The sequence below is a fragment of the Fulmarus glacialis genome, unplaced genomic scaffold, assembly GCF_000690835.1.
Source record: "Fulmarus glacialis isolate BGI_N327 unplaced genomic scaffold, ASM69083v1 scaffold40447, whole genome shotgun sequence".
NCBI classification, from domain to species: domain Eukaryota; kingdom Metazoa; phylum Chordata; class Aves; order Procellariiformes; family Procellariidae; genus Fulmarus; species Fulmarus glacialis.
This window is the reverse complement of record NW_009222063.1, coordinates 36,729-47,526: the sequence shown is the minus strand read 5'-3', so window position 1 is coordinate 47,526 and position 10,798 is coordinate 36,729. Positions and strand designations below refer to the sequence as shown.

The following is a 10,798-nucleotide window of genomic DNA, read 5'->3' as shown; positions in this document are numbered from 1 at the left end:
GCCCCCCCGCGGCCCGGCTCTCCGTGACTGATGGCGGCTCTTACAGGCCTGAGCCGGTGAAACGGGGCCGTGTCCGTTCGTCCGGTTGCCTCAGCTCTGGGGCTGGGAAGGGCTTTAAGGAAAGAGGAGAGGGCGGGTGGTCCTTTGCAGCGGATGCGGGTTTGGGGGGAAGATGGCTGAGCTGCTTCAGCATCGTTCCGTGAAAGGTGTTGCAGACGGTCACGCTGTGGAACCTGGTATTTTAGGGGGTGCACAGAGACAGGTACTTGCGCTGTTAGGATTCCCCCTAACTGTATTGGAGAGTTCCCTTGAATATCAGTGGGCAAGCAGGTCCTCTAAACATAATGAAGTAAATGACACGTTATTTCTTTTAACTTGGGGGTAATGCTCTTGTAAAGCTTACTTTATACTGAGTGAAGTCTTCAGCATGTGCTACACCTGTATGCTCAAAGAATGTGCCATTCTGTAAAATCTTTGTCAGTCATTTCTAGTTCGTAACTGCCTGTCGGGAATATCTCGTCATCAGGGAGTAACTTATCTTGCAGCCAAACGTGGGCCAGCAGTTACGCACTGTAGCTTACTGCGAACTCAGTGCTCAGTGTAGACAAGCCCTTGGGAGTCTGAGTCTCTTCATTCAGCAGTTAAATCTGGAAGTGACACAGTATTTTTCCTATTTTCATGATACTTTTCCTATTTTTCCTATCAGCGCTATTATCCAAGCAGCAGCATACTTTCAGTGTTTAGTACAAAATATAATTATTCTCTGGAAATAAATGAAGCAAGATTTAAAAGTGGGCATTACCATCAACATATATCACAGCATAGGTATAACATACAGTGTTATTAGAACTTGAAGAAAATAATGTCTGGTTGTAAGTGAACTTCAATAATTTCATAACGTCAGCGTATGAAAAGCTCAAATAATCTGTTTTAAATGCTAACTTCTTAGAACCAAGTAGCATTGGATATACTGAGAAACAAAAGCTCAAGTGAATGATATAGATAATGTGCAATGTTTCAAAAAATGTATTTTTGTGTGTGTTTGGCTACTTAATTCAGGAAGCGAGGATGGTACTTTTGGTTCCCACACACACTTTTACTCACGTGTGATGTTTTCCTGTCTTGTGATAGGTTTTGCTGGATATTCAAAAACATTTTTAGAAAACAATGTCCCTTGATTTTGATAGTGGAGCTCTACAAACTCAGCATGAAGATGAAGACTATGACCAAGAGGATTATGCAAGAGAACAAGAGGTGAAAAAGAACAAATTATTTAATCTGAAGGCTTGTGTATCTAGCTTCTTCCCATTTTTCTCTTTTAAGTGTTTAAAAAAAAAAAAGTTTTATGCTGTCTTTGTTAAGAACAAAACAGAGTGCAGACTGTGCTTTGCAAGAGTGGCATAAAAAGTAAAGAGGTAATGAGATGTTGCATCTTAAGAGCCTTGCAATGTCATATGTAGTGGCCGGAAGACTGTCACTCCTTTCCTATGCAGTAGATCAAATGCGAAAGGCTGATCTTGTATTTCTTGACAGCTTTTTCACTTATTAAAAATACTTAGAAAGCAACAGCTCTCTTTCACTTGAAAATTTGGTTAGCTTAGAAAAGAATGAGGAATAACTATAATCGGAATTTTAAAATTCTGATTATAAATTACATACTTTAATCTCTAGAAAAATATATTTAAATGTTTTGGGGTTTTTTTTTGGAGTTGAAATACTTTGGATGTTTCTGTTCTTTTTGTTTCATAAAGAGAATTGGCAAAATGTGTGTTTAACATGAATATGCATAATGGTTTCTTACAGGGTGGTAAATCATGTTCATGTCGGGTAACCTCCCCAGTACATACTTCAGGGATCACAGTTTAGAGCGTAGGTAATGTAGACACAAATGCTTACAAAAACGTGTGGTAGAACAATAGCTGTTCAACTTGGAAAGATGCTATTGCAAACACTGTAGGGAATCTTAACATCTGTTCCAAAACTTTCTACCCAGGTAAAGAATGTTGTGTTTGTGCAGAAGAACAAGTAGTGAAATAATTGTAAGGTTATTACAGTGAATGAGCAAGAGAGTGCTGAGGGGAACATCTTTTCTATAAGGAAAGGCTGGGAGAGCTGGGACTGTTAACCTGAGGAAGAGAAGGCTCAGGGGGAATCACGTAAATGTGTATAAACACCTGAAAGGACAATGGAGCCAGGCTCTTTTTACTGGTGCCCAGTGACAGGACAAGAGGCAATGGGCACAAAGAAAGCAGCCTCTGTGGAATAAGTTAGTGATAATCCTTGTAGATCATGTACGTTTGAACTGGGGCAAGGAGGGATTCACAAAACTGTACGTGTTGTAGATATTTCAGTGGGATGTGACTTTTAGCCTGCTAGGAGGCTAAAACACAGTCTCTGCTGTGTTCCCTGGTCAAGAAGTAATCCAAGACTTTCTGCATTAGTTTTTCTGCCACAGCAAATCAGGTGGTTTTTTCCTTGAAAACCGGGGAGATCTACATGGTAGGAGAGTGCTTTAACACTAACTTAAGAATTGGGTAACCCTTACCCACATCTGGAGTCCTGTGCTAGCTAATCTGGTAGGCTCGGCTCAGTTTAAATATGAACTCTGATGATGATGTTTTGTGAACTGTCTATGCGTTGCTTTCTCTTGACTTTAAGTTTCCAAAGTGCAAGAGCAGCGAAACCTATGGTGCTTGAGTATGTCCTTGGTTGCAAGTAGGGCAAAGGAAAGGGGATCTTCAGTGAATGATGCTGCCTTTCCTTTCCTGTTTCCTTGAGATATAATAAATCTAGAGAGTGCTCTAATGATAGGGAAACTTCTTCATGCTACTAGTGAATTTCTAGGAACAAACTTTTGGTGCTCTGTTGTTCTGTAGACATATAGAAAAATGTTCTTAACTTCTCACCTAACCTTGGGTCTCAGCATCTAAAATAACATCTGAGAAAACATGATATCTTTAAGATAAGCTTTTTGGAGATGATAATTCTGTTTTTGTGGGGGTTTGGGGTTTGTTTGTTCGTGTTTGTTTGTTTGTTTGTTTTTTTAAACAAAGAAAAGCTAATGTATTTAGCATGGGGCAGCTAATGTTTCTGCTCTTATTAATGCACGCTTTGAGAGTTTGGAGAAAAGAAGGGTTAGGGTTCCGAAACTGCGTGTAATAACTCTGAATATATTATGTAGTTCTATAATAAGAAAAAGAGAGTGCATAGCTCAGATATACAAGAAGGCCAATATGTGGCCCCATATCAAAGCCTCTCTGAAAATTGGAAGAAGAGGTACATTCTACATGGGAATCATTACAACATGTAAATTCAGGAGTGTTTTGGTTGTGGGTTGTTTTTTTTTTTGTGGCACGACTATCTATTTCCTGAATTAGAAGTGGTGGTATTTTTCTGTGTTCGTGTCCAGTTGCTTGGTGACTGCATCTGAATGCACGAGCAGATCACTAATCATTGCAGCGATGACTTCTTGCATCTAGTAACATTGGCTGGGAAGTTCTTATCTGGTTTTCAATCCAGGCTCCTCAGAAAGAGCATGTTTTGAATGTCCAGTACCTCTCTTGCCTGGGGTTTAGGGAGGAGAATCCTTGGCCTGATTAGTTTGCAAATCATTCTTCAAAAGTAGTCTGTCCTGGGACACGTGTATTTCGTGACATTTCCCTTACCTCTTCTTGGTGCAGCTCTTTTCTTAAGAGTTTGCCAGAAAAATCATTAGGTTGGTCCTCTAGCCTATTATGGCTATAGGTCAGTCTCTGTGAATTCCAATGTTGTGAACTTTTCAATGGAGAAAGAAAAACAGGATTTTATGCAAGTGGCCTATTTCGCCTGTCGCTTTGGACTGAACTTGTATGCATTCTTTTGAAAAGCATATAATGAATGTTGTTTGTTCTGTTTCAGTTGCAACAACTATTGACAGACCTTCCCCATGATATGCTGGAGGACAGTGGAGACCAGCTCTCCAGCTATTCGGACTGTAGCATTCATGAGACTGAGGAGCAGTAAGGCATTTTGCACCATTTTTTATTATTTATGTTGTGCTTTTGAGAATAGAGCAGAATCTCAGCTGATGAGGTGTGTGAAAGCAAGCCAAGTAAAAGGGGAGCTGTAGTGCAGTTTGCAGTATGATTTGTGTTCCATGAGAAATAAACTAGGTGCCACTGAATTTAATGAAGAAATGGTTTGTTTTGGTTTGTTTTTTTTTCCTGAAATTATAAATACATAGTTAAGTAGCTTGTCTTTCTCTAGATCACATGAGCCTGGGAAGCATGATGGAAGATGGAACGATCATCCATTGATAAGTGATCCTCAAAATGTAAGCTTGTATGAGCAGTGATGTAATTAGTAGGAACTGCTTGTTCATAATAACATGCTAAATATTATTTAAATTCATTAGAGAAATACTTTTCATGTAGGTGGCATGTTTTGCTATTCATTTCAAGTATTTCTAACTTGAGGGCTGGTAACCCCAGAAAAAGGGGAGGTAGGGGCAAAACTGCATTTTGAGAGAGCAATTCTAAACCCGTTATCCATTCATAGGGTTATGAACAAGGACAAAATCTGTACCCTGAACAATTCTTGTGTGACCAGCAAAATGATCATGTTGAAAAACATGGAAAGAATTGGAATGGCCTGCATAACGATGAAGAGAAGGAACATTTATATGATGTCAAAGACGACTACTGTGGCCAGAACGGTCAAGAGGATCCTGATGATGTGTATCTTGGTAGAGACGGGTTTAATGCTCCAAGTTGCTACCAACAGAACAACTTGTATCACCTTCCTGAAAACTTCAGACCATATACAAATGGCCATAAACCAGAATTTAACAATCAGCAAAGTAAAATAATAAATTTTCCAGATGCTCCAAAGGAACATCTTACGGTATTTCAGAAGCTGATGCATTTTTCTGTCTCTCTTGGAAAATTTTCACAAGTCTTTAACTATTGGTAGTAATATTTCTAAATGCTTTCAGTCCCTTGTTATCAGTTTAAACAGTGACGGGAGGCTTCTGTAGTCTATTTTGCCTGTTAAAACAATGAACTGTTAAATAATTGGATTTTCATATGTGCATGTTATGATTTCCTCCCCCCCCCCGGCTCTTGTTGGTTAGGTAGAATTCCATGAGGTAGAATGAATGTGATTCACTTAAGTGTCTGCTTACTCTGTTGAAGTTGACACTTCACCGCTCTCCTAAAGTGGAAGCTTTCATGAGATTTCTACCACACTTAAATGGTGTGCTGGATTGGAGACTGAAAATGAAGAGCTACTAGAGCTCTTCTTAATGTCAACCTGTAAAATGAAAAATATTTTCATTGAGTAAGACTACATTTGTGGTTTTAATTTATTTCCTCTTATGTATATATTGTCACAACAGCAATTTGTTACATCTGACATTGTCAGTGGCCAATCGCCAGAATCTTACAAAGTGACTTATAAACCATACCAAAATGGCATTCATCAAAAAATTCCAGTAATCCAAGAAGGAACCAGAAGAAATGAAGTGTTTGAAGATCTGCAACATGAATTCTTGGGCAATGATGGCAGTAAGTGTTTGCTGTTTAGACTTGAAATAAGCTTGTGTCAAAAGTCCACTGGAAATCAGCAACAGAAAACCTGTTGATTTCAGTAGATTTTTGGTAAGGGGACAACTAAAAGTATGTTGATGTATATGATCTTTTATTTTCCTCTAAGATTACATTGGGATAGCCCTAATTTTGTTTTTGGTTTTGTTTTTTTCCACTTTATCTAGAAATCAGCTTTTTTTTGATCAGGGTATTTGAGTTTCACGCTATTAAAAATGTAGTTTTGACTGGTGAGACTGTGAACAAAATTATTTCTGATGGCTTGATCTCAAGTCTTGCTGGCGCTTTGTATTGTTTAGAATATTGAAAAATAATTACTTCCTGTACCTTAGGAAACATACTTTGCTTGATGCCACATTGGGTTTTTCTGTTAGGTACATCTCAAATGACAGAACTCCTTTGCTTGCTAGACATCTTGAAAATCTATAGTTGCCACAAGACTGTATGTGAATTCACAGCACGTAAACCTTTATCTGGGTGTGCTGTTAGGTTTGAATTGCATTGGTAATTCCTACAATTCTTCAGCCACTGCTACCAGAGCAACTCAGGTGCTGTGAATCAAACATGGATTAAAAAATGATTTTGTGAACCAACAGTGAATTTGACACTGTATGAAAGAAGTATCTTGGGGCAGGAATTACTTGTGATCATGACTTTCTTGGTTAGTAGACTGTGCTGACTTGTCTGTATGCTATTTGAAATTTGGCAGATTCTTCAGAAAATATGCAGATTCTTCAACTTCAAGTTCTAAATAAAGCAAGAGAAAGACAACTGGAAGAACTTAATGAAAAGCTAGAAAAGAGTGCACAGCAGATTAGGTATTTGAATCACCAACTTTCAATGGTCAAAGGTAAAATGTTTTTGTACGGATCTCTAATTCTTAGATTTTATTCATACCTAGCAACTTTTAAATTCTGATTTAGGTAGTGTCTGTGCAGGTATTGAGCGTATTTATAAACTTGATTTGGGATTATGTGGACCTAACCCTCCCGCCTTCTTTTGTTTTAAAGAAAATTATCTGCATTAGTGCCTGACTGTATAATTGTCTTAACTTTTACTGCATTCTCAAGACCACCATTGTATTCCAGGGTCCCCATGTGCCAGGCATTAAAAATGACAGAAAAGTGAGAAGTTTGCCCAAGTAGTGTGTTAAAAGTAAAAAAACCAAAACCAAACCAAAACCAAAACCAAACAACCCCTCCCCCCCAAAAAACCCCAAAACAAACAAACAAAAAAACCCCACCACCCCACCAATAGGAGAAGTTTACATCTATGAAAAAACTTTTTTTTTTTTTTTTTTATGCTGTCTGGTTTAGCAAGCCATTTCTTAGATTGTACATAGAGAGAAGTTCTTCCAAAATGATCAAAGCTGTAGTGGAGGCTAGTGGTTGTCCTGGTCTCCCTTTTCTTGTAGGAACAGATAAAAAAGAGTCATGAGCTTAAAGAATTAAGAATATAATTTTTAGAATGCAAAAGGAGCAAAGGAGAGAGAAAACTTCATCTGTCAACCATTTTGCTGTGTCTTGGCTGTTCCTCCAGGGGAATTATTTTGTTTTTTCCTTTAAATGGTGTAAGGGATCATGCTAGTTCCTAGTGCTGACAGAATGGGGCTTGTTGCCACTAGGGTTCTGAAGGTACTATATATCAGAGTGCTTCCAGCTATCAGAGGGAGAAAGTGGTTACTGGATGGAGACTGACTGAATGTTTTTGTTCTGTCTTCTGCTTGTTGCCCACAGTATGAGACAGAGGGCTCATAGCGAATGGCTCGGTAGAGCAGGCGTACTGAACAGTCACATTCCATGAAATTGTTGGGTGGCTGGCCATGTTTGTCACACAATTATTATGTCTCTCTCTTAAGATGAAAAGGATGGTTTGGCTGTTAGTCTTCATGAGTCTCAAAAACTCTATCAGAATGGAAAGGAACGGGAAGTGCATCTTGAAGGTCAAATAAAGGCCCTTGAAACTCAAATTCAGACTCTCACTACCAATGAGGAGCAGGTACTGTAAATATTCTTAAACTCTTTATTGTGGAAGATATCTACAGTTATATTTGTGGTGCATTTACATTAAACATAAATGCTAGTCTCCTGAAACGCTGTTCATGATCATTGCAGAAGCTGAATATATGATGAATGAATAGGATGCATTGGTGGAAAATAGTTTGTATTAAAATCCAGGCATTATCTGAGGACTTTCAGCAACTCTTGCACAAAAAAATTGAACTGACATACAGAATATTGGAGCAGAAGTAAAATATACGTAACTGAGAGCTACTCTAATACTGTTCCTACAGATATTGAAACAATCCAAAGTGGCAGAGGTCGCCATGGAAAGCATGCAGAAGCAGCTGTTAGAACTTCAGCGATCAGATGCCCTTCAGCGAGCCAGAGAACAACACGAGGCCATTATTTCAGCACTCAAGCAGAAGTATGAAAAGCAAGTATTATCATTAGAGCAGAAACTTGATACTACAAAATCTGCACTCCGAGAGCAGGTGAGAAATTATTTTAGGATGCTGAGTACTGTACTGGAGAGGCTGTTTCCTAAACTGCATGTTTCCTAAACTGCACTTCTTGACCTGTAATTCTAATAACTCCTTCTGGAAGCTGCTAAGCAAATGGAAAGGAAATTCTACATAAGTCTCAATATTATGAAGCCTATGTGGTATGTTTTTATAAACATCTCCAGGCAATTGTGAGCTCAAATTTTGTGTTTGTACATAGCAGATGCAGAGGAGGCAAGAATTCATTGTCTTAGTTTCTCTCCTGAGCTTTCATTGTGTGCACAATCTCTTTTTGAAAGAATACTGGCAAATAAATCTGGGAAAGAAAAGAACTAATTAAGAAATTATGTGATATTTTTGCTGCAAGAAAAACTGTTTATTAAATAGTCTATTGCCAAGCTTTAGTCTCAAAATGATCAAGGACTCCTAACCACTGAATAGTCACTTTATTTTAGAAGTACAGATTTAAAAGGAGAGGGAGGGGGGCAGGCTGGCTTTAAGATGGAGTTTGATATGGATTGTGTCATATGGTTATAGAGCTTATTAAAATTATTCTACCTGACATGTAATAAGAGCCCATTACACTATTAGAAATGTTCAAGCTATGTAGTCTAAGCAGGCCTTAATAAATTATCCTCTTCTTTCACAGACAGAAAATATAATTGAATTTCTTTAATCCTAGGTCTGTAATTCTTGTCTCAACATAAATATGCATAAAAAAAAATGGGTTGTATGTTTAAAAAGGTAACTAGCACTGGCTTGTAAACAAGAATCCACTGCTAAATTCCTGTCTATTAGTGCGACAGCAAAGCTTACGCAGCTTTGTCTCTGCTGCAAAAAAAGTTTTTTATGGTAGTATGTTTGGGGTGTTTAGAGAGATCTCCTGTTTTTGAGGGAAAATAGAAAAGTCAAAAGGCATAAAGACAAGGTATTGTGCCCCCCAGTTCTTTGTAGGTAACTATAAGCAATGCCATATGAAGGTCTACTTTGTATATCATGTGGAAAAAACTACAGTTCCTCTTTTACAAAGCATTGGAACGTGCTAGCTTGGCTTAAGCTCAGTTAAAATAAACTAAATGGAGTTAAGCTCAGGCTTAGTATAAATAATGTGAAGGCTTGATTGTTCTGCAGTAGACTATATGCGATTAATTAGAGGGGATAATCTGACATGCTGAAAACTAACTGCTCTAGGAAATACGAAATGGTTCACATCCATGTATGTTTATATAAGAGTATACTTACTGTCTCCTAGTGAAAACTTAACTTTGATGCTGTAAGAGATGACTTGTCAGCCAAGGATAGCATTTGATCTGTGATTGATTTAGCTGGCCTCTGCCCCTTTAGGTATCCGACTGATTCTTTTTCTCCTGTGTCTTGTATATATTGACTCTTTCTGTATCTGAAACTGTCCTAGATGGCTAGATGTTTGTAACATGAGTAAAAATAATCTCTTCCTAGGAAGAGCTTTGCAAAAATCTAGGAGATCATGTGAAGCAACTTGAAAAAATGCTGGAAGAAACCAAATGCGAAAAAACTGAAATAATAAATCGACTGACAAGAAGCCTAGAAGAAAGCCAAAAGCAATGTGCAAATTTACTGCAAACAGGTCAGCCTTTTACTCATACTTTACCTTTCCTTGCAGAAATGGCTCCAGTTTTTTAAAGTATGAAATTGCACATCTAGGTTCCTATTGAAATGGAATCAACATCAAGCTAAATGTGTACTAGACCATTTCCTATGCAGTGCGTTAGTCAGACTTAAACGAAGCTTAGTTAAGTCTAGACTGAAGTGTAAAAAAAGCAATAAAAATAAAATAAACCCCTCCTCCCCCAAAAAACAGAAAAGAACAAAAAAAAACACAAACAAAAAAACCCCACCAAAACCCCAAACAACAGCAATGGAACTATTTTTATATGTATTTTGTACTGCATATGTGTAAACTTAGTTTTGGACTAAATAACGGCCTTTGGGAGCAAGCTGCTTATTTTTATGTTAGGCATTTGACTTGATTTGCCATTCTAAATTAAAATCTCAACAAGAAAATAATTGTTTTTGTGGCTGGAGCCTGGTTCTTGGAAACACCTCTCAGTAGGAATAGCACGTGAAATATTCTGCTCTTTGTGTATTTGACTTGTGCCTACCTTTACACATTGAAGTCTTTTAATAGTAACGTATGTCTTTTTGTAGAATCCAAACATCTTAACTAAATGCAATGTCTGTTTTCCTGGATCCTAATTTAAGAGCATGTTCTGTTTAAGAACTGTGGTAATCTAGAAGAAAAATCTTGCTAGAGAGAGCCTAAATGTCAGGATAGAGAAGGAGAAAAACCTTATTGTATTGATATTATGTAGTAAATAAGTAGTTATAAATGTGATAAGATATTTAAAAAGAGTGCAACTGCCAATGGAAGAAATGCCATGATTTTTCTGTGCTATATTCTTCAAATGCCTTAAAGCAGTAATAAATTGGCAAACTGATAAAGCTAAACTTTTCCCCTGGGGAAGAGGGGAATAGAGAAGGAGAAAAACCTTATTGTATTGATATTATGTAGTAAATAAGTAGTTATAAATGTGATAAGATATTTAAAAAGAGTGCAACTGCCAATGGAAGAAATGCCATGATTTTTCTGTGCTATATTCTTCAAATGCCTTAAAGCAGTAATAAATTGGCAAACTGATAAAGCTAAACTTTTCCCCTGGGGAAGAGGGGAAGG

At 37.7% G+C, this 10,798-nt stretch overlaps 1 protein-coding gene across 1 annotated transcript in view; it reads left to right on the top strand.

Moving 5' to 3' along the window:
- Positions 1–1,167: 1,167 nt before the first annotated feature.
- Positions 1,168–10,798, top strand: part of CEP152 (centrosomal protein 152kDa) — a 27,773-nt gene continuing 18,142 nt past the window's right edge. Inside the window, exons 1-9 of the mRNA XM_009581328.1 lie at positions 1,168–1,254; positions 3,898–3,998; positions 4,246–4,312; positions 4,537–4,881; positions 5,375–5,543; positions 6,292–6,432; positions 7,441–7,580; positions 7,876–8,076; positions 9,544–9,691. Of these exons, the coding sequence (XP_009579623.1) occupies positions 1,168–1,254; positions 3,898–3,998; positions 4,246–4,312; positions 4,537–4,881; positions 5,375–5,543; positions 6,292–6,432; positions 7,441–7,580; positions 7,876–8,076; positions 9,544–9,691 (1,399 nt within the window). The remainder of the gene's footprint in view (positions 1,255–3,897; positions 3,999–4,245; positions 4,313–4,536; positions 4,882–5,374; positions 5,544–6,291; positions 6,433–7,440; positions 7,581–7,875; positions 8,077–9,543; positions 9,692–10,798) is intronic.